This window comes from Myodes glareolus, chromosome 9 (assembly GCF_982192425.1).
Source record: "Myodes glareolus chromosome 9, mMyoGla1.1, whole genome shotgun sequence".
Lineage (NCBI taxonomy): Eukaryota > Metazoa > Chordata > Mammalia > Rodentia > Cricetidae > Myodes > Myodes glareolus.
The window spans coordinates 19,406,374-19,428,268 of record NC_142034.1 but is presented as its reverse complement, the minus strand read 5'-3'; the positions used below and the strand labels follow the sequence as shown (position 1 = coordinate 19,428,268).

At 48.9% G+C, this 21,895-nt stretch overlaps 2 protein-coding genes and 1 long non-coding RNA gene across 4 annotated transcripts; 1 reads left to right on the top strand and 2 right to left on the bottom strand.

The window, feature by feature from the left end:
* Positions 1-6: 6 nt before the first annotated feature.
* LOC125407952 (spermatogenesis-associated protein 21) lies at positions 7-10,149 on the bottom strand. Its single transcript, XM_087909907.1, has 10 exons — positions 10,087-10,149; positions 3,729-3,774; positions 3,289-3,513; positions 3,128-3,174; positions 1,847-1,990; positions 1,379-1,450; positions 1,168-1,288; positions 746-924; positions 414-572; positions 7-185 (listed from the first exon to the last, which is right to left on the bottom strand). The coding sequence occupies exons 1-10, from the start codon at positions 10,091-10,093 to the stop codon at positions 28-30; spliced, it is 1,158 nt and encodes a 385-aa protein (XP_087766033.1). The 5' UTR covers positions 10,094-10,149; the 3' UTR covers positions 7-27.
* Spata32 (spermatogenesis associated 32) lies at positions 9,693-21,802 on the bottom strand. Of its 2 annotated transcripts, none has more exons than XM_048445870.3 (5): positions 21,665-21,802; positions 12,677-12,731; positions 11,448-11,502; positions 10,317-11,164; positions 9,693-9,807 (listed from the first exon to the last, which is right to left on the bottom strand). In XM_048445870.3, exons 1-5 carry the CDS (start codon positions 21,675-21,677, stop codon positions 9,723-9,725), a joined length of 1,056 nt encoding a protein of 351 aa, XP_048301827.3. In that variant the 5' UTR covers positions 21,678-21,802; the 3' UTR covers positions 9,693-9,722. The 2 variants fall into 2 exon arrangements, with proteins under 2 accessions (XP_048301827.3, XP_048301828.3); XM_048445871.3 differs by having other exon boundaries at positions 10,317-11,161.
* LOC125407953 (uncharacterized) lies at positions 10,314-19,899 on the top strand. Its single transcript, XR_007234330.1, has 3 exons — positions 10,314-10,420; positions 18,964-19,045; positions 19,712-19,899. It is a non-coding gene; the product is annotated as an uncharacterized LOC125407953 (long non-coding RNA).
* Positions 21,803-21,895: the final 93 nt, after the last annotated feature.

Genomic DNA, 21,895 nt, shown 5'->3' with positions numbered 1-21,895 from the left:
CGCAGCTAGTTTCGCTCAGCAAACGCTTTACTTGTACAAGCTCTTCATAGCACATCTCTGGAAACAGGCTGGCGAAGGGGAGGAGGGGTGCTTCTGCACTAGAGTTGGCGGAGAGGGAGCCAGCTTCGAGGGGCGCATTTGCTCCAGCGGCTGGCTCGCTAGCCCGGAGGGAGGACGGAGGGGACCTGCGCAAGATCGAGAGGGTAACTCGATAGAGACTCGGCGCGCGCTCAGCAACAACTGGGTGCATCATCTCCTGCTGCCCCTGCAGTCCTCATTTCTTTTGGTTCAGTTTCTACTCTGTTGCCAGCCTCTGCTGCCTGCCAATCACCCCCATCTGCTGCCCCGCCTCCGCCCCATCTGCCCTGTCCTTAGGGTCTCCTCGGACGATCTGGTCCGCGCTTGAGTCTCACCTTTGCTGAGTGGTCCCAGGTTGGGAGGGAGCTTGGGGCGGCCTGGCTGATGGGGCTTGGGGAAGCGAACGTCGGGGCTTGGGGTTCGATTCGAGATCTTGCGTTCTGGTCGCGGGCGCCCGGTCAGGTTGGGAATCTGAGCGTAGGGGCTGCGCCCACCTGGGGAGGGGGATCCAGAGGAGGAAGAGGCGGGGACAGTACTGGGAGGACTCCCCGCGGGAGCTGGTGGGGCTAGATGCGGATGACCTGGAGCATCATTTCCACCTCCCGCGGGGTCCCCCCTCTGTTCCTCGCACCCCCATCCCCCCGCCCGCGGCCGGCTTGGGGCGCACCCGCTCTGTACAGTGTGTGCAGGGAGCGCGCCAGCTGGGTACTGGAGAGGCCGCTGAGGCGCTCCGCCTGGCAGAAGAAGGTGAGACCCGTGTGTGCACGCGCAGGCCGACCCTGGCCGCGCGCCCGGCTCTTACTGCACGTGCTCAGCCGCAGAGCCCGCTGCTTCTTTAAATAGTAGCTTGGAGGAGAAAAGTGGGACAGCGGACTCAGACACCACTTCTCGATCTCCTCCATCTTACATGTGGAGAAAGTAAGGAGGACCGGAAGGTACTTGTCTTTGGCTAAGGATGACCTGGGGCCCAGGAAATGGATCCAGAACTCAGGGCATTCTCTAGGGGGCAGGAATATCAGGGGACTCCCTGCAAGGCCGGGATCAGTTCTCAGAATGTTGAGTCTGGGAGCTAGGGGTGGCTGTGCCCACCTCGTCACCTCCTGCCCTAATTTGGAGGGCACAAAGCCCTGTTTCAGCAGCTTGAGCAGCACCTCGAGGAACAGGGTCTGCAGGCCCGGAGACTCACAGACCCGATTGCTCTTCATTTGACCTGAGTACAGCAAACACAGGCAGGGCTGAGGAGGGCTGTCCTCATTCAAGACACCCCCCTCCCCCACTGCCAATCACCTTAACCCCTTACCCATGTACTGAGCCAGGCGGTGGTTGTCAGTGAGGACACCCAGGAAATCCTTGAAGCTTACGATTCCATCACCTGGGGAGACAAAAGAGTGCAGCGGGTGCTTGCCCTTTTGGGAAGTTTGTTCTGTAGATACATTAGGAGTTTAAATATACGTTGAGAACGATCACAACCCTCCCCTAAACCATTTATCTCTTTAAAATAGGTTTTAATAAAGTACTAGTATCTCTTATTAGCATACTTCCCTAGAAGCCAAAGGGTTCTAGCAGGTGTGGAGAGAAACCGCTCTTGCCCCAGGAGATGAGGAATGGCTCAGTAGCCATGTACAAAGGCTGGGAGATGGGGTGCTTCCCGGGGGAGGGAACCTTAAAAAAGAACTGGACCAGGACAAGGATTTTGTAGCTCTGGGTAGCATTCATTAGGCAGCTGTCTAGAGGTGGGAGAACACGGAGGCAGAGACGAGGCACCCACCATCTAAGTCGGCCAGCCGAAGAGCCTCGCACATCTGCTGCGGGCCCAGCTGGATGCCCACATTGCGCAGGGCCACTTTCATGCTGTGCATGTCCACGGTGCCCATTGGGCTGCAGCTGAACAGTTTGAAGATGTCCTGGAAGGCTGAGGGTGGAGAGAGGGGACTGTCACTGAGGTGAGGCCTCTATGTGGTGGCCCTGCGACTTTGCTGGGTGGGACTGGGGTTTAGACACACTCATTATTCACTACAACGGACAGCAGCGACCTGGTGGCCTGCTGCGGGTTGGCTCTTAAGTTATTCTAGTCATATGTCCAAATCTTCTCTTTGGGCATTTTCTTGCAAAAAAAGCATTTACGATTCATGTCTAGAGGCCAGAGAGAGGGCTCGGCAAGAAAGGGTGCTCACTGTCAAACGTGACGACCTGAGTTTGATCCCCAGGACCCACATGATAAAGGAACCTGGTTGCCGTAAGTTGCCCTCCGTCCTCCACACGAGTGCATGTGTGCACACACAAGTAGAAAAATATTTTAAAAACTCACGTGGGACTAGAGATTTGGCAAAGTGGTTAAGATCAGTATGTGCCTGAGTTACTTGTTGGGTGGCTTACAGCTGCCTGTAAGTCCAGCCCGAAGGGAATCTGGAGCCCCTTAGCTTCTGTAGACACTGTGCACCCCCCGCCACAGCTAAAATTAAAAATCTTTTTTTTTTTTTTTTTTTTTTTTTTAAATTCACATCCGAGGTTACAGGCCGGAGTCTGGCTCTGTGGCAGCTTGGGAGCCCCACTGGTATGTGGCATGTAAGCAGGCACTCAGATTACCAATGCAGAAAATGATTTTTTCTTTGATGGGTCCCTGTCAACATCAGGTGTGACATTTGAGGACCACCTTCTACCCTACGTCCCACCTCTCAGGTCAGCCCCTGCGAATTTTTTTTTCCTGTCCATTCCTCTTTTTTAAATCCTGTCCCATCCATTCAGATACGTCTCTCCAACTATCTAAAATACATTTAGTTTTATTTTCCTTATTTTCTTCACAGACACAGACACAAAGATAAACAGAGACACGGACACTCGGAGGCACAGATGCACAGACGGAGACGCACACACTTCTGGGGCGCATCAGTGAGCCCTTGGGTTATAGAGAAGAAAAAATTTGACTGGCACGGAGGAAAGGTTGCAAGGGTCATAACTATGCTAACCTCAGGGCAGCTAACTCCTTGTAATTCTGTCCTGAGCATCCCTTCATAGCTTCCTCTCTACTTCTGGACCTACGATCCCTTACCTGCCAGCTCCCGAGGTGTCAAGGGTATCATGCTGTCTTCGGTGGAACTGCTCCAGTTAAAGGAGTTGGACATGTAAAACCTGTTTCAAGAGATTCCAGGGCCAAGCAGGCCTTGCCCCCAAACCAGCACCCCAAGCCTGGCCTCCACTTCCTACCCTCACCTCTGAGACTTGGTATCCGGACCTGACCAGTAGGAATTGCTAGCTTCGAGGTCCTTAAATTCTCTTGCCCTCGATGTGGTCTGGTCCCCCTTTGTGGCCATGACTGCTGCTAGCTCTGACTGGAGCAGCTGGCTTGTCTGCACCTGCAGCCGCCCTTTCTGCACCCTGCCTGCCTGCTCCTCTCGTATATCTCGTGTGAGGAGACTCCGAGGCTTCTGTGGAGACCTTGGAGACAGGGAGAAGGCAGGACAGCCCAATCAACTGGAGAGCATAGATTCCAGGGGACCTAGGGGACAAGGGCTGTGGGTGAGCAGGTCCACCTCCTCCTCCCAGGGTCCTCAGGCCAGACTGAATCCACAGCTCTATAGGGAGGGGTTTTCCATCAGGCACAGGATGTGAACCCCCAACTCAGGACCCAGCTCCGGCCCAGTGGCCTGTACCTTCTCAGTGTCGATGGGGGTCTCCTGGTCTTCTGGCCTCTGCTGCCTGAAAGGCAGAGTCCCAGGCTCTGAGGCTGCCCGGAGGCTGCCTCTGTGTTGGCATTTGTCTTTTGAGGGCTGCCAACCCTCCTTCACAGGCTGACTTCCTGCTGGAACGTTCCTTTAGTCTCCCCAAGTCTCTCCCTCCCTCCAGGCACCTGAATTTGTGATTACACTCTGAATCTGAATCAAGATGGCAGAGGCCCACCAGAAAAAGCCACAGAATCCCAAGGCCAGGTACGGGGGCCGTGGGCTCCTGTCCAGTATAAACCCATTAACCACATTTTAAGTCATTCCATGAAACCTTAATATTTAAAAACAATAGAAATCAAACAATGCTTACTCTCAGATCACTAGTGAACGGAACTAGAAGCCAGCAGCAGAGACCTGGAAGGTCTCTAAATACTTGGAGATTAAATAATTCAGTTCTAAACAACATATGGGGCCAGGTATAGTGATGTGCACCCATAATTCCAGAACTTTGGAGGCTGGGCAAGAGGATTGTGAGTTTAAGGTTAGCTTGACATATATAATAAGACCTTGTCAAGAGGAGGAGAGAAAGCACATTATTAAAACAAGACAATGCCAGTCATGGTGGTGCATGTCAATAATTCCAGCACGTGGGAAGCAAAGGCAGACGGATCAGGGGTTCAAGGCCATCCTCAGCTCTATAGTGAGTTTGAAACCAGCCTGGGCAGTATGAGAACCTGTCTACAAACAAACAAGCAAACAAACAAACAAACATGGATAAAAGAAGAAACCTCAAACTAAACAAAAATAAAAATACAACTTATTTGAAATAGTGGGATGTAGCAAAAACTGCTAAGAGACCTCTGTGGTGTTAGGTGCATGTTTTAGAAAAGGAATTATCTAAAACCAATAATTAGATTTTTTTACCCCAAGAAACGAGAAAAAGAAGTGCATATCACATCACAGGTAGAATTAAGGTAATAAAAACATAAGCAAAAATTAAGATTGAAAGCAGAAAAGTCAATAGTGAAAATAATAATTGCCAAAATCTTGTTCTTTGAAAGAGTAATAAGGTAGACAGGGCTGGCGAGATGGCTCAGCGAGTAAAGGAACCTGCTGACGAGTTTGATGACCTCAGTTCAAAGGTCCCCAGGGCCCACGTGGAAGAAGATAACTGACTCCTTCAAACTATCCTGACACACACACACAGACACACACAGACACACACACACAGACACACACACAGACACACAGACACACACACAGACACACAGACACACAGACACACACACAGACACACACAGACACACACACAGACACACACAGACACACACACAGACACACAGACACAGACACACAGACACACACACACAAGACACACAGACACACACACACAGACACACACACAGACACACAGACACACACAGACACACAGACACACACAGATACACAGACACACAGACACAGACACAGACACACACAGACACACACAGACACACACACACAAGACACACAGACACACACAAACACACACACAGACACACACACACAGACACACACAGATACAGACACACAGACACAGACACACAGACACACACAGACACACACACACACACACATCACTACATAAGTAAAAAAGTGGGAGGCCAAGATTAACAGCACTGTGAAAGGGCCATCACTAATGATCTCATGGATATTCGAAGCATAATAAAGGAATAGTAGAAATGACTCTGCCTGTATGTTTGATAACCTTAATGAAGTGGACCAATTTCTTGAAAAACAGAAGCTGCCAAAAGTTACATGTGAAGAAATAATCTGAGCAGACCTCTATCTATTAAAGAAATCAAACCAAATAACTAACAGCCTTCCACAGAAGAGAAAGGCCCATATAAATTCTCTGATGATTTTTTTAAAATAAAACATTTATTGAAGGACCATCCCTTCTCTATGGCATCTTAACTCACCCTGCAAGGCTGTTACCCTGCACCCCAAATAGAGAAAGACTTTTCCAGAAAACTGAAATATTCCTCGAGAACATACATAGGAAAAATCTTGTTTTTAAACATAATTTTGGCCACCAGGCATAGTGGTGCATACCTTTAATCCCAGCACTCAGGAGGCAGAGGCAGGTGATCTCTATGAGTTCCAGCCCAGACTGGTCTACAAAGTGAGTTTCAGGACAGCTAGGGCTACACAGTAAAACCCTGTCTCAGAGAAATACAACAAAACTAAAACAAACAAACAAACAAAATTATTTTGGCCAGGTGTGATTCTGGATTTATTCAGAGTTAAGAAAAATCATCTTTGACCAAGGGAGACCACCTGAGAAATCGCCGGTAGGAACAGGTGGCCTGGATGTCTAAGTTCTACAAATCCAGAACAGATTCAAGACCGCTGCCTGAGATGATCAAGACTACAGACTACTTCAGTCAGGACTTGATGACACGTGATTTTTAATGCCAGCATTTGGGAAGCAGAGGCAGGCACATCACTGAGAGTTCAGGCCAGCAGAGCTACACAGTGAAATCCCATCTTTAAAAAATTCGCTTCAGGGGCTGGAGAGATGGCTCAGAGATTAAGAGCACTGATTGCTCTTCCAGAGGTCCTGAGTTCAGTTCTCAGCAACCACATAATGGTTCACACCCATCTGCAATGAGATTTGGTGCTCCAAAGCACTGTATACATAATAAATAAATCTTTTAAAAAATTGTCTTCAAGACTTTGTGTGTGTGTGTGTGTGTGTGTGTGTGTGTGTGATGTATGTGTTTGTGTGTTTGGATACCAGAAGATGACATCTGATCCCCTGGATCTGGAGATGCAGGAGGTTGTAAACTGTTCAATGTGAGTAGTGCTGGGAACTGAACTCAGATCCTCTGGGAGAGCAGGAAGTGCTAACTACCGAGCCATCTCCAACACAGATGCAAAAATCTTTGATGAAATATAAGCAAGGTGAAGTCAACAATATATAAAAAGAATTGTACAATACCACACACAATAAATGTAATAAAATATTTAAATTAAGCATAGTGTGGTGGCGCCTTTAATCTCAGTACTCTCGAGGCAGAGGCAGGAGGATCTCTGTGAGTTCGGGGCCAGCCTGGTCTACATAGCAAGTTCCAGGGCAGCCAGGGCTACACAGAGAAATCCTGTCTCAAAATCAAACAAAAATCAACCAACAATGAATTGCCAACAGTGTGAAGAAAATTAGAAGCCAATTACAGACTCGAGACACACATATAAAAGGACCGTTAACACCAAATAAATACACAACCTTTAAAACTCCACAATGAGAAAATGAATCACTCAGTGAAAATGGGCGAACGATGTGAGCAGACACCTTAACAAATCAAAGATGTACACATACAAGGATATAAGATCTTTAGAGAACTGAACAGTAGAGTGAAAGGCCACCAGGATTTGGAGCACCAATGCCACCAAATGATGACGGTGGGGAGCACCGTGCTGGGGAGCACCGTGCTGGGGAGCACCGTCGTGCTGGGGCTGCAAAGCGGCGAGTTACCCTGGAAGTCACTTCGACTTTCTTACAAATACTGAACACATCCTGATGTTTGGGTTACTAGTTCAGCCTTTGGTAGCCGTACTGCCTCCCCAGCCCTTGAGCGCACCTTTACAACATTATTAAGCAGCAATCATGGTCCTTGGCATTTATCCAGATGATTTTAAAACACAAAATCCACACAGCGATCCTTACGGCAACTTCCTAACTGCCTAAACATGGAATCCACCGAGATGTGTTTCTGGAGGAACAAACGGGTCCGTCTGGATGATGAATGTTAGGGAGCGCTAAAAGGAAATGAGCTGTCCAGCCGTGAAAAGACGCAGGGGCGTTAACTGCTTGCTTACGAAGGGAAAGACGCCTGCTTGGAAAGACTGTGTGAGGTTCCGGTTCATTCTGGCAAAAGCAAAAGGGACCGGTGACAAATCGGTGGGTGGCTGGAGTGGAGGGGAGGATGAGTGGGCGGAATGGGCAAACTATTTTTATGACACTGCAATAAGACACGTGCCGTATGTTTGTCACAGAAAGTGCTCCAAGAGGGAATGGAGCCTGATGGCTCTATGGGCTTTGGGTGATGGTGAGCCAGGGTGGTTCTGTGTAGCCATGTCTCTCTGTTTCAGGATGTCCCTGTGCTCCAGGCTGAGGAACTGGGGCAGAGGAGGAACACACAGGAACTGTTGTGCTTGCCCCATAGCCCAGGCTGACCTTGAGTTTGCTATTTAGACAGAGTCTCATGTTATATCCCTGACCAGGCTGGCCTTGAATTCACATAGATCCTCCTGCCTCCGCCTCCTAAGTGCTGGGATGAGAGGTGGATTGCCACCACCTCTGGTTAAAAAATAGAATTCACACTTAAAAGTCCCACCAAAACGATAAACTCCAAAGGCAAATCCTAAGGGCCGAGTGACACTCTAGCCAGAAATCTTCCATTTTTCTTTGTCCCCACCCTAAATTCCGGCCCCTTTCCCTTCTGGCCTGCTTTCCTGCTGCCTAATCCCACTACCCCATCCCTAACTCCCTCTCAGACTCCTCCTAGGCCCCTGATGGGCTTCTCCTTGTCAGGGAGCCTGACCAGGGTTGGGCATGGTGGCATGCTTCTCTTATAACCCTAGCACTCTGAAGGCTAAGACAGGCAGTTTTGTGAGTTCAAAGCCAGCCTGAGTTACACAGCAGTACCCCCGTTTCAAAAGAAAAATGGAGCTGCGTGGTGGCGCCTGCCTTTCATCCTAGCACCCAGGAGCCCGTCAGGGCTACAGAATGAGACCCTGTCTTGACAACAATGACAAGAACAGCAACAGCAGCTGTTGTGGCCGTGCAAGCCTCTGCCGGTGATCCCAGCACTCAGGAGGTAGAGGCAAGAGGCTCCTTATGGATCTGAGGCTGTCCAGCTAGGGCAACGTAAACTCCGACGTACAAGACACAGAAACGAGGTGTGACGTGCCTGGCTGCAATCCCGGCACGCAAGAGACCAAGGTAGAGAGATTGCTACAGGTCTGAAGCTAGCTTGGGCTGCACAGAGTGAGATGCCCGCCCACCCTACCTTTCATCTTATACACACAGCTGTCCGTGGGCCAAGCTGGCCCTTTCTCTTTCTCTAGGCCAAATTCCCTTCCCCACTTCACAGCCTTGTGACCTTTGCCAAAAGGGGAACCTCTCTCATATTGCCTTTCTTCTGGGCCTTTGTCCAGGGACATGGTGTCTTATGCAAGTGCCAGGCTGGTGGTGTGTGTGAACTCCTCTGGGCTGCCATGTTGGGTATGTCATCACACACTGGAGTTACCTCTGGTTTGAGGCTGTGGCCTTCTAAAAGACCAGTCTATCAACCTCAGCTTTTCCCTCCTTCAAGCCAAACAATGTCCTCCCCAGGTCTCCTCACTGGCTACAGGAAGACTTCTCCTTGGATTTAGTCTCTCATCTGGTCAGCCCCACCTCTAAGGAGGCCCCTCCCCCCCACCTTCCCACCCCCACGTCTCTGGATTTAGGCCTAAGAAACTGAAGCCAGGGATGGAGTTTTGAGGTGGCCTAGTGGTCTGGTAGGTGGAAGAAAAGTGGAAACACTTCAGGGAGGAAGCAAAGTCCAGATGGCTGGCCAGAACTCTCAGGGGATGGGCGGGCTCAAGGGAAACTCAAAAGTTGAGGTGCCATCCCTAAAAAAATCGCTTTCAGAATATAGCAGCCGGCTGTACTCAGTGGTTAGGAGGAGCTGGTCCTCCCAGACCTGAGCCAGAGCCCAGGCAGAACGGAATGTTCTTGTAATGTCACCACTCAAGAGGCTGCGGTAGGCAGACCAAGGGTTTGAGGCCAGTCTGGGCTACAGAATGAGACACTGTCTCCAGAGTCCAAGGGATGAGGATATAGCCCAGGAGCAAGATGCTGGCCTAAATATGCTCAGGGCCCTGGGTTTGATCCCAGCACCGTAAAAAAAGAGTCTTCAGCAGGGCCAGCACTGGAGGCTTTAATGCTTTTGTCTAATTTCTCTGGGGTGAAGGGGCCGACAACTTAAAATGGATTTTCAGCAATAATGGACTCCCTTTCTTGGTTCCTGGCACCGAGCTGCAACACAAAAGAGACAGTGTCACTAGGGCCTTAGGGTCCGGGGGTCCCCTGCTGCGCCTGTGGGGCAGCTGGAGCTAAACTCCGTGTCTACCTGTCTGAGGCCAAGGGCTCTGAAGCCCAGCTCCTTTACGCTCACTCACGGAAGTGTCCTGCGCCCTAGAGATGTGACCACTGTGCTCTCAGGAGACAGACGACACAAAACACACCTGTTTCCTAAGGCAACGTGGCCCTGCCCATTTTAAACCCAGGTTTCTGTCCTAGCCCTGGAGAGCTCACCCTCCATGGTCCCCAGGCCTCCTCCGGCCCTGGCTTTGCTACCGCACCTCAGGTCAGCGGAACCCTGTTCCTAGCAGCCTTTGTGAGGTCATTGAGTTTGCCCCTGTCCCCTGCCTCGGCCCCTCCCCTCCATTCCACTGTTGCACACCCCACCTGGCTATGGTGAGAACCGAGCCCATCCCCACCCACATGCTGGCCCCGTGGAAGGGCTGCAGGGCAGAGACACTCACTCTTCTTTGGCTTCCTGAAGCTGGGGGGATGTGCTTGGTGCCTGGACAAACTTCACTTCGCCTTCGATGGTGGCCTTCTTGAGCCCTGTCTTACAAAAATCTAGGTAAGAGCAAGCTACGTTCCTAGTTTCTTGAGTCCAAGATTCGCGAGTCATAATGTCTTTGGGTGTTTTCTCTTGGTTCTCCGTGGATATCTGGGTAATCTGGGTAGCCTGGGTATACTTGATGGACTGGACCGGCTGGCAAAGCTCTGTAGACGTCTCCTGGGACTTCTCAGACGTCCCTTTGATCATATTTTTTAAATTAGGCAAGTCCTTGCTGCTGGAGGAGGCTACAGCAAGGGAGGATGCGAAGTTGATCAGATCTGCCAGGCCAATGGCTGTGGGCAGGCTAGTGCAAGATGCCCGGGGGGTTGATGACAGTGGGGCACAGTCTGTGAGAACCTGGGAAATGCAGACAGACTTCTTTTCCAGTGGGTTCTTGCGATGTTTCTCTAAGGCCTGCTGGAGGCTGTGCTCTGATGCCTGGATGAGCTTGTTTGCCCAGAAAAGGTGTTTGGAGGTCTGCACGCGGATCGAGCGGACCTGGGTGGAGCATATCTGCTCATCCTCTCTGTTGCTCGAGTTTGTGAAGAAGCTCCAGGGCCTGGATGACAGTTCTTCCTCACAGGGCTTGAGGGATTTGATCCTGGAGCCCTCGGGCTCCGGGCTTTCAATGAAACAGTTCCCTTCGGCCTCAGGTGTGGGCTTAGAGGGTACCACTGGCGCCATCTCCTCCAGCTGTGGCACTGGGCCCGGGCCTGGGTACAGTTTGAGTAGTGTCTCCTTCTTGGGCAGTTCTGCTTTCTGCTGAAAGGTTTCAAATGGAGGTTGAGGCAACAGGAGCTGGACACTCCTCCCCCACAGGGATCCCCCCCCCCGACACACCAAGCCCCTGTCCTGATCACGTGTGGCACACTACCAACCCCTTACCTCCACTTGCTTCTCGGAGACCTGCCTGGGCCAGAGAAGCAAGCGCAGAGAAGATGTGGTGAAGGCATGTGTGGGGCCTGGTACTACAGTCCCAGAATGGACAAGCATCAAGATCCTGCCGTCTTGACTGCCACCTCTGCATAAAGTGTGGTACTCTTACCTCTGCTTCGTCGTCCTCTTCCTTATGGGTGTGGGGCTGGTGGTGAGAGTCATTCCTGAAGCATAAGGGATCCAAATGGGTGACAGAGATCCAGGGGATCTTCAGTGTTTGGGAGCTCTAGGGTTCTTAAAGCTCTGACTTTGTACAAGGGTGGGCAAGAAGACCCCTGTGTTACTCCCCACTGTCCCTGCTCTATTAGGATCTCTGGAATGTCATATTCTTTGTGCATGTGTGTGTGTGTGTGATGTATGCACGCACACATACAAATGTGGAGGCTAGAAGTTGATCTCACGTATCTACCTTAGCTATTCTCTGCCTCATTTTTCGGAGACAGGATCTCTCTTTGAATGCGGAGCTCACTGATTCGCTAGAGGGGCTGGCCAGTGAACCCCTGGGATCTTCCTGCTTCCATCTCCCAGCTCTGGGGTTACAGTGTTCGCATGTTCAGCTTTTCCCCTGGCTGTGGGATATCTGAACTCGGGCCCCCATACTTGTGCCCTGGACACTTTGCCCCCTAACATGGTGGCACTCTCAAGACTCTTCAAACTTCAGAAGCTCTGGAGAGCTTGCCAATATCACTCTTCTACTCCATCTGGTTGGAAGAGGGGCCTGGGAATCTTCATTCTTTTTTTTTTTGGTGGAGGTGGTCTGGAGACAGGGTTTCTCTGTCTCTGGAACTCACTGTGTAGACTAGGTTGGCCTCGAACTCACAGAGATCTACCTGCGGGATTAAATCTGAGTGCTGGGATTGAAGGTGTGCGCCACCACCGCCCTGCTGGGAATCTTCATTTTAGTTAAGTGCTCTGGGTGAGCCAGGATGCTCTGAAAATGGCTCCCTACACAGAGAGAGGCCCATTACTCACCTGTCCCACTCCCGGTGGGTAGGTTTGAGAAACCATGGAGACTGGGGGAAGTGCAGGGCCCCTTCACTTCTTCTCAGCCCCTACTCCTTCCTAGTTGCTCCCCGCTTAAACTCCTGTTCCCTCCTCAGGCAAGGTAGCCATGCCTCTAAGTGCTCCACCTTAGCCCTCTGCCAGGTTTGAAGACTGAAGGCAGAGATGGGATCACAGGCAACCCCAGTCTTTGGCCTGGACTCTGCTCCTGAGGAGATTTGGAAAGGAGCTACAAAGGGAAGATCCTAGTTGGGTGGGAGTGTGTGGTGTTGGGGAAAGGCCCGGGAGCCTGGGGTTTTAGGAGAAGGCCCCGTGCTGGTAGGGACTGGTCCTCACGTTCTCTCCACGATGTCCACAGCATCCTTGCCACAGCAGGGAAATGCACTGACACCTGGCCCAGAAGAAAAGCAAAGGACAGGGGCTGGAGAGATGGCTCAGAGGTTAAGAGTACCGGCTGCTCTTCCAGAGATCAATTCCCAACAACCACATGGTGGCTTACAAACATCTGTAATGAGATCTGGTGCCCTGTTCTGACCTGAAGGCAGACATACAGGCTGAACACTGTATACATAATAAATAAATAATTCTTAAAAAAAAAAAGCAAAGGACAGGGAGTATCAGGGTGGGGGACAATCCCCGAGCTGGTGACAATCTCTCCTGCCTCCCCTCCAGCCCACCCAACACTATCTCTCTCATCTTACACGTTTCCTCATCTCCCCATCTTCTGTGTCTGCTACCCTCCACTTGCCATCTTGGCCTTGTCCCAGCTCTTGGATCTATCCCCTGCCTCAGCGAGCATGGGTGCCGATAGCACTCCATCTCATTGCCGCCACAAAAAGCATCAGCGGGCGCTCCTTGTCCAGGCGTCCGGTAGCTGGTGGTTGTTAAATCAAGGACTTGAGTTCAGGCTTAAGAATCAGCTCTGTTTTCTGCTCTGCCGTCCTCCACAGGAACTCATCACAGCCGTGGGGAACTCTCCCACTCCACCACTCCGTTCTTTTCCTCTGCTGCTTCCCAAGCTCTCTCCGGTCACCCGTCACTGATCCAGGCCAAGGCCTCCACTCAGAGAACTTGATCCGAGGTCATGCTAGCTCCGCACTGCTGTGTGGTGAGCTTGACTCGCTCCTTGGAAGTCCTAGGAAGCTGAGTCTCTGGGGGCATCTTGGAGCCAGGAGATAGCCAGAAGCTATCTAATACAGAAGCCACCCTTTCGTTTCCTAGAAGTGGGGCACCAGGCTGTCTCAGTCTCTGCTTCCCTGAGTGATAAGCCTTGGTGGGGGGAATCATGGCTTCCATGCATTATGCAAAGTGAGTTTCCATGAGCCTAGGGTGGAACAGGAAACATTTACTTTTCGGATAAGGGTTGCTCCCAGGATTGTATCAGAATCATGAGAATGAGCTGTGGCTTCTTCCTAGGGATGGAAGTGGTGGTCCTTGTACGACTGGTCCTAGGCATTAGGATTCAGATGGGGATCGTAGGTCAGCTGTGTGGGGAGGCTCTCAGAGAAGCACCATAAACAGGAACTCGAAGGCCAGCTCTGCCTCCTTGACCCAACATGTCTGTCTGACTTCCTTTATACACCTTCAGCTTCAGCTCCACCTGGCCCTGAGCAGGACTCTTTCCTGCCCAACCACAGAGTCTCCCTTGGTCACTTTACAGTTTTTTCCTGGATATCCGATCATCACACAACTTCAATCCATCCATAAACTGCAGCTGGGTATGGACAGAAGAAATACAATTTCTTTCTTCTTTTTTTCCTTTTTTTTCTTTTTCCTTTTGGTTTTTCAAGACAGGGTTTCTCTGTGGCTTTGGAACCTGTCCTGGAACTAGCTCTTGAAGATCAGGCTGGCCTCGAACTCACAGGGATCTGTCTGCTTCTGCCTCCCGAGTGCTGGGATTAAAGGCGTGTGCCACCGCTGCCTGGCGCTGGGATTAAAGGCATGTACCACCGCTGCCTGGCGAATTCCAGTTTCGTAAGCCTCACAACAGCACGGGGTCTGGCAGACAAAGTCTGACGTTGACTCAGTTTGGAACTTCTGTGTCTGATTTAGGAGTGTTCTGTTAGAAAAGCCAAGTGACAATCTGTGATATATGAGGTGTTTCCCGTGCCCGTTTGTTGCTAATATTCTAGAAATACTGTCTCAGGTCCTAAGGGTGCACTGAAAAGCCATCCGTTCTGACAGCTTTCTTTAGAGAGCTCATGGAATCTGTACATCAAAACGAATGTGTGTGAATCAAGACCGCTCTGTCTCTTCCTTCCATGTCTGGCGTCTCCTTGTCCTTTCTTCCCCTTTGGCACTGGGAATGACCACTATATAATTGTGGAACGAGGCCGACAGCCTTGCTTCATTCCCGTGTACTCGTGGGGAACACTCAGTGCTCCATCTTTACGATGTTGGTGGTGGTTTTCATCATAGATGCCTTTTAGCGTATTGACGTTTTCTTTCCTACTTTGTTCAGCTGATTTTTAGAAATATTTATTATTATTATGATTGCTGTTATCATTTAAGACAGGGTCTCACCATTTAAGACCAGGCTGGCCTTGAACTCACAACAATTTGCTTTCCTCTGCCTCTTGAATGCTAGGATTAAAGGCGTTCATCACTACACCTGGCTTCCTATCATCATCATCTTCCTCCTCCTCCTCCATCATCATTTTGAGATAATGTCTCACTCTGTAGACCAGCCTGGCCTCAAACTCAGAGATCAGTCTACCTCTGCCTCCTGATATTGGGATTATAAGTATATAAGCCTGGTCAATTTTTTTTATAATTTTAACATTATTTTATGTGCATTGGTGTGAAGGTGTCAGATCCCCAGGAACTGGAGTTACAGACAATTGTGAGCTGTCATATGGGTACTGGGAATTGAACCCAGATCCTCTGGAAGAGTAGCTAGTGCTCTTAATTGCTGAGCTATCTCTCCAGCACTCACTCCCATTTTTTTAAAGACTTTTATGTATGTATGTATGTATGTATGTATGTATGTTTTTTGAGACAGAGTTTCTCTGTAGCTTTGGAGCCTGCCCTGGAACTAGCTCTTGTAGATCAGGCTGGTCTCGAACTCACAGAGATTCGCTTTCCTCTGCCTCCCGAGTGCTGGGATTAAAGGTGTGTGCCCCCACCGCCCGGCCTTAAAATATCTTAATAATTATGTGTGTGTATGCCACTTGAGAGCAGATTCACTTTAAGGTCAGAGGTGTGTGATCCCTGGGAGATGCATTTATATATAGGAGGTTGTCAGTCAACAGATGTGGGTGTTGGGAGTTGAACCAGGATTCTCTACAAGGGCAGTGTGTGCTCTTAACCACTGAGTAATCTCCAACTCCAGGCAGCAGATCCGCTTGGAAGTGGAGTTAAATAAATTTGTGAGTGGCCCAAAGTGAGTGTTGGGAATTGAACTTGGGTCTTTTGCAAGACACCAGTATGTGCTCTTAACTGAAGAGCCATCTCTCCAACCTCCAGTTGTTACTTCAGACAGGGTCTCTCTAAGTAGCCTTGACTGACCTGGAACTTTCTATGTAGACCAGGCTGGCCTTGAACTCAGATCCATATTCCTCTGCCCTCCAAGTACTGGGATTAAAGACATGTGCTGCCATGCTTGATTTATCAAGATGTTTTGTCAAGAACATGATATTTTTTGTAGATCTTTTTTCTTTCTGAGACAGGGTTTCTCTGTGTAGCCCTACTATTTTGGAACTAGCTCTGTAGACCAGGCAGGCCTTGAACTCAGAGATCGCCTACTTCTGCCCGCTGCATGCTGGGATTAAAGGTGTGCACCACCGATATCTGGCTAAGTATTTATTTTTAAAACTATTTTTAAGTTTTGTGTATGCATGTATGACTGTGCACAGGTATGTGCGTGTAACTGCAGATGCCAGTGGTAGCCAGAAGAGGGCGCACTGGGTTCCTTTGAAGCTGGAGTTGTACATGGTTGTGAGCTTCCTGACTAGATGCTGGGATGTGAACTTGGGTCTTCCACAAGAGCAGAACTGCCTCTCTAGCCCCTCCCCCTCCTTCTCTTTCTGACTCTGACAGCATCTAATGTAATCCAGGTTGGGTTCAAACTCCCTATGTGACTAAAGCTGTCCTTGAACTCTTGATCCTCTTGTCTCTCTGTCCCTGAGTGTTGGGACTGTAGGCCACACTTAGACATTATACTAGTTTTCCTTCATGTATTTTGAAGTGCTGAAAGGGAACACAATCCTTTAGGATAGTTCTTTGTTCTTTTGTTTTGCAGCCCTGGGAATGGAACTCAGAGCCTTGCATATACTAGGCAAAAATTTTACTTTCTAGCCCTAGATATTCCTTTTAAAATGGTAATAGTATTGCTATTATTTTGGTTTCCTATATATACACATGTAATTTGGTTACTGTTTGTTTATTGAGACAGAGGTTAATGCTTCCCTGGCTGGCTTTGAGCGAGCTGTGTACTTCAGGATGACCTGAAACTTCTGATCTCTGCTTCTAACAAGTTGCTGGGATGGCAGGCAGGGGCTACCACACCTGACTTAGGTTTGGAACTCAGATCCTAGGTTTTGTGAATGCCAGGCAAGCATTCAACTGCTGGGCTACACCCCCTACATAATACATCCCCTATTAGTATAGTTTCTTGAGACATGGTCTTTCTATGTAGCTCAGGCTAGCCTGGAAGTTACGATGTCACCTAGGCTGTCCTCAAACTTGCAGTCCTCCGGTCTCTGCCTTGTGACTGCAGGGATTGTGGATATACACAACCATGCCTGGCTTTGCTTTCCCTAGCCTTTAAAAAAGTATGTCCTGCTGGGAGGTGGTGGTGCACAGGTCTTTAATCCCAGCACTTGAGAGGCACAGCCAGCCTGGTCTACAGAGGGAGGTCCAGTACAGGCTCCAAAAAAAGCTACACAGAGAAAGTCTGTCTCAAAAAACCAAAATAAATGAATGAATGAATGAATGAATAAATAGCATTTCCTTTTGTAATTAGAAAATTAACATTTGTTAATTACTATGCTGTGCATGTGTATGTGCGTATGTGCATGTGTGTGTGTGTGTGTGTGTGTGTGTGCATGCACATGTGCTTGAACACATATGGAGGTCATAGGACAATTCACAAGAGTCAGTTTTCTTCTAGTTTGTGGTCCCAGGGATTGGACTCGGGCTGTCAGGCTTGGTGTCAAGCACCTTTACTGACTTTCCTAACTCTTGATAAGGAACCTCTCTATCACTGTGAATGATCTCCTTTATCTCTGCTGTTATTTCATTTGAAACCTGTTTTGATACCGACACAGCTTTTCAGCTTTCTTTTTTAACTGGGGATTAGCGTTAGCGTGAGCTATCACTTCACGGTGAAGCTTTGTATTTTTCTGTTTAAAATGAACTTTAAGAAGGCAGTGTATAGTTGAATCTTGTTTTTTCTTCTCTTTTTCCTGATACTGTGAATTGAGTCCAGAGTATGCATCCCAGCAAGCTCTCCCTCAATAGAGCTGTATCCCCAGACCAACTATCATGTTTCCTGTTTACTTAGGTAATCTTTGCTGTTTAGAAGTGTCTTTGCGCGTATGTGTGTGTGTGTGTGGGGGGGGGGAGACTGAACCCAGGTTAATAATCTTGTCCCTGCTAAGCACTTGTTTTAGAAGGGAGTTATGTGAGCTGGGCGGTGGTGGTGCACGCCTTTAATCCCAGAAATTGGGAGGCAGAGGCAGGCGGGTCTTAGTGAGTGCGAGGCCAGCCTGGTCTACAAGAGCTAGTTCCAGGATAGCCAGGTTTCACAGAGAAATGCTGTCTCAAAAAACCAAAAATAAATAAATAAGTAAATAAAAAAATAAAGACAGAAGCTATGTGACATCTGCCTTTTGTGTCTGAATGGATTGTTCTGTTATTTGCTTTCCATGTGTCATTCTGCTTTTTTAAAATATCCCCTTAGATTATGTATTTGTATGATTCTATTGTAGTTTCAAATCTATGACTCTGTCTTGTTCTAAGCATCTTTAACTTATCACAAATCTGCCTTCAAGTGGTAATAGGATAATATGCCAATATGTCAGTTAGAGAGAATCCTAAACAGTATGATGCTGTTTCCTCCTCATGACTGGGTATTCGAAATGGAACTTAAGAAATAAGAAGATGAGAGAGGGCTGGGATACTGCTCAGAGGTACAACATCTGATGGGCACTTGGGAGACTCCATGTTTGATCCAGAGCGAGCGAGCGAGCGAGCGAGCGAGAGAGAGAGAATATGAATATGAACTTGTAATGGCTAACTAAGCCCATGAACAGCATACCAGAGAGTTCTTTTTACTTCTAGAGTGTAGCAGGCAGAAGACTAGAAATGCGATCTGATGGAATGCATGCAGAAACTGAGGAGGAAAATCAAAGATCACAAGAAAGGACAGTTCAGGGGGCTGGACAGATGGCTCAAAGGTTAAGAGCACTGGCTCTGAACCGAACTGGAATTGAACTGTCCTGGGAACTGTCCTGGGAATTGAACTGGTTGCTGGGAATTGAACTCAGGACAGTTCAATTCCCAGCAACCACACGGTGGCTCAGAGTCATCTCATAATGAGATCTGATGCCCTCTTCTGTCATGCAGGCATACGTGGAGACAGAAAGTTGCATACATAACAAATCTCTCTCTCTTTTTTAAAGGGCATTTCAGAACTTCGAGGAATGAAGGAAGGCAGCCCAGGGTTGAAGGCTAAGGCATCAGAAGATGCTGAAATTCCCACAGGTGTGACTGGTTGCCACCGTTAAGAGACAATGGCCAGGCTGTAAAACCTACAGTTGAAGGGGTCCCAGTGAGCTTCTTAAATGGTTTCATTCTTGAATAGGGGCAACCTAGGGCTACCAAATATTTAACAAATCTGTCAATAAGCAGATGAAAAGGCAATCTCAGGACACCAAAGATAATTTGAGAAACATAAGAGTACTTAGAAGAAAAGCTGATCATTTTCGGAGATTCAAGGACAACACTAAACATGTATCATATTAAAAAATTAACAGGATGCTATGAAAAAGAATTGAAGGAGAAAGCTTCCTGGGAAATAGCACTGGAAAACAATAGAGTTTCCAGAAAGTGGACCCCAAATACCAAGCTATAGTGAGAGAAGAGAATCAATACGGAGTCTGCTTTTTTTTTTTTCAAACATGAGAATGTGTGTGCATGCGTGTGCAGGCATGTGTGTGTGTGTCCTTCCTCTGGATCCATCTATATTGCTATTTGGGACAGGCTCTCTCATGGGTTACTAAGGCCAGCCAGGGGACTCAAGGAACCTCCTGTCTGCCTTCTCAGCATTAGGTTATAGGCACTACCACCATGTCTGTTTTACATGGGTTCTGGGGACTGAACTCAGATCCTCATGCTTGCAAGATTCTGACAGCTATCTTCTCCACCCAGATCTGTTTATGAAATCTAGAAGAGAGGCTCAGAGAGAACAAAGAAGTTGGAGAAGAAAAAAGCTAAAAATTCCCCTTAAATGAAGGGTCTCACTGGCTTGGAAATGCTTTATGAATACTGGGCAGATCCAGCCTCGGAGTGATCCTTGTTGTGGCCGATGCTTCCATCAGGTACAACTGATTCACAAATTCATTTTTCATTCGTGTGTGAGTATATGTATGCATGTGCACACTTGTGTGTGTGTGTGTATGGGTGTTGTGCATGTGGAAGCTGGAGGTTGGTGTGTGCATGTTTATGTGTGTGTGGGCATGTGTATGCATGTTTGCACATGTGTGGGTGCTGTGCTTGTAAAAGCTAGAGCTTGGTGTGAACATGTTTGTGTGTTGTGTTGTATGGCATGTTTGCGCATGTGTGGGTGCTGTCCTTGTGGAAGCTGGAGCTTGGTGTGTGCATGTTTATGTGTGTGTGGGTGTTGTGTATGCATGTTTGCATGTGTGTGGGTGCTGGGCACGTGGAAGCTGGCGGCTGACTTTAGGAGTCAGCCTCGGTGCTCTCCCACCTCATTCATAAGGCAGGGTCTCTCTATGAAACTCAGAGCTCACAGATGTGATTAGTTGGCCAGCTTTGCTCTGGACAGCTCCTGTCTCCACCTTTGGAGGCTGGAATTACAGGCTGGACCTCTCACTCACTTGGCATTTATGTGGGTTCCAGGTATCTGAACCCTGGTCCTCAAATGTGCACAGTGGGTGTTTTAACCACCATGCTAGCTCTGTGTCCCACAGATACACCACCATGCTAGCTCCCTATCCTATAAATACTTTATTCATTATTATTATTATTGTTGTTGTTGTTTTGAGACAGGGTTTCTCTGTGTAGCCTTGGCTATCCTGGAAACTCACTCTGTAGACCAGGCCCACGCTGCCTTGAACTCACAGAGAACTTCTTTCCTGTCTCTATCTCCCTGAGTGTTGGGATTAAAGGTATGCACCACCACCTCCTGGCTCACAAACTTGTAAAAGGGAAACCCCAGCAATTTATAAGAGGGAGAAACTCATACAGGCAGCAGAGTCACAAATGATGGTTGACTTTAAAATTCTGATTCATTTTTTACATAGAATTTTTGTTGTTGTTGTTGAGAAAAGTTAAAATGGCCAGCTGCCTGGCCTGCAGCTGCTCTGAGACATGCCTGGGGACCACTGCCTTTTTTTTTTTTATTATTTAAATCAGCGAATAAATTCTCCAGTGCTCTTGAATCAGGGGTATTTATTTCTTTGATAAAGCTGATAAGGAAGGGCTGAATCTCAGCTGTTGGCCACTGTATTAGGGGCTGAGGATAGAGGTGGACAAGGCATTGTCCCTATGCCACGGTGCTTTCAAGCTTGTGATCATGTTTTTTCTGGAAGAGACCTTAAGTCTCACAGTCTTTAAAACAACATGCACCCGCACTCAGCAGGGCTCTCGGCTTTCCACTGCGATGACGTAAGACATCAACAATTCTTGAGAGGCTTTCTAGATCTCACGGCTCTTCCGGTAGCTCCAGGCCCACCGTTCGGAGCACGTGGTTCCTGCTGACTCTCCCCCACACCCTCTGCGGGTGGCTGCATTACTCGCTTTGGGTCTCTGGTCCTCCTCCCGCAGTGTCTCACGCAAGGTGGATTCGGCGACCGCCTTTGCAAAGGCCTTAAATTCTCAACCCTTAGCTTTATACACTTGTACCCGCGAATGTTATTCCGTTGAACAAAATTCATTAAGGCCCCGGAACGATCCAGCCCCCATTTTTTTCTGCACAGCGCGGGGCTAAACTAGTAATCAAAGGCACCCAGAGGGGCTTGGCTGGGGTCAGCTTTCCTTTCCACTCCCCAGGCCAACTCTGCGGCATCACTCAGTTTCCCTTTCTCCGCCTCCACCCCCGCCATTTCTGGCGACGCCCACCACTCGGCCGCCTGTTCCCACCTGTCACCCCCATGCTGACGGAGGCTCTGTCCGGGAGGCGGGGAGCGGGCTGGTGGCTGCTGCCCCTCCGCCTCCAGTGCGCTGTTTTGTTAGCCAGGTGGAGAGGCGCTGGAGATGATGGGGGCTCTGGCGCCTGTGATGCTGCGGCTTTTGTGACGTTTGGCCAGGGATCTGACAGGCAGGAAACTTGAAGATTCATGCCAAGGATGTGGGTGGGAGCAGCTGAGGATC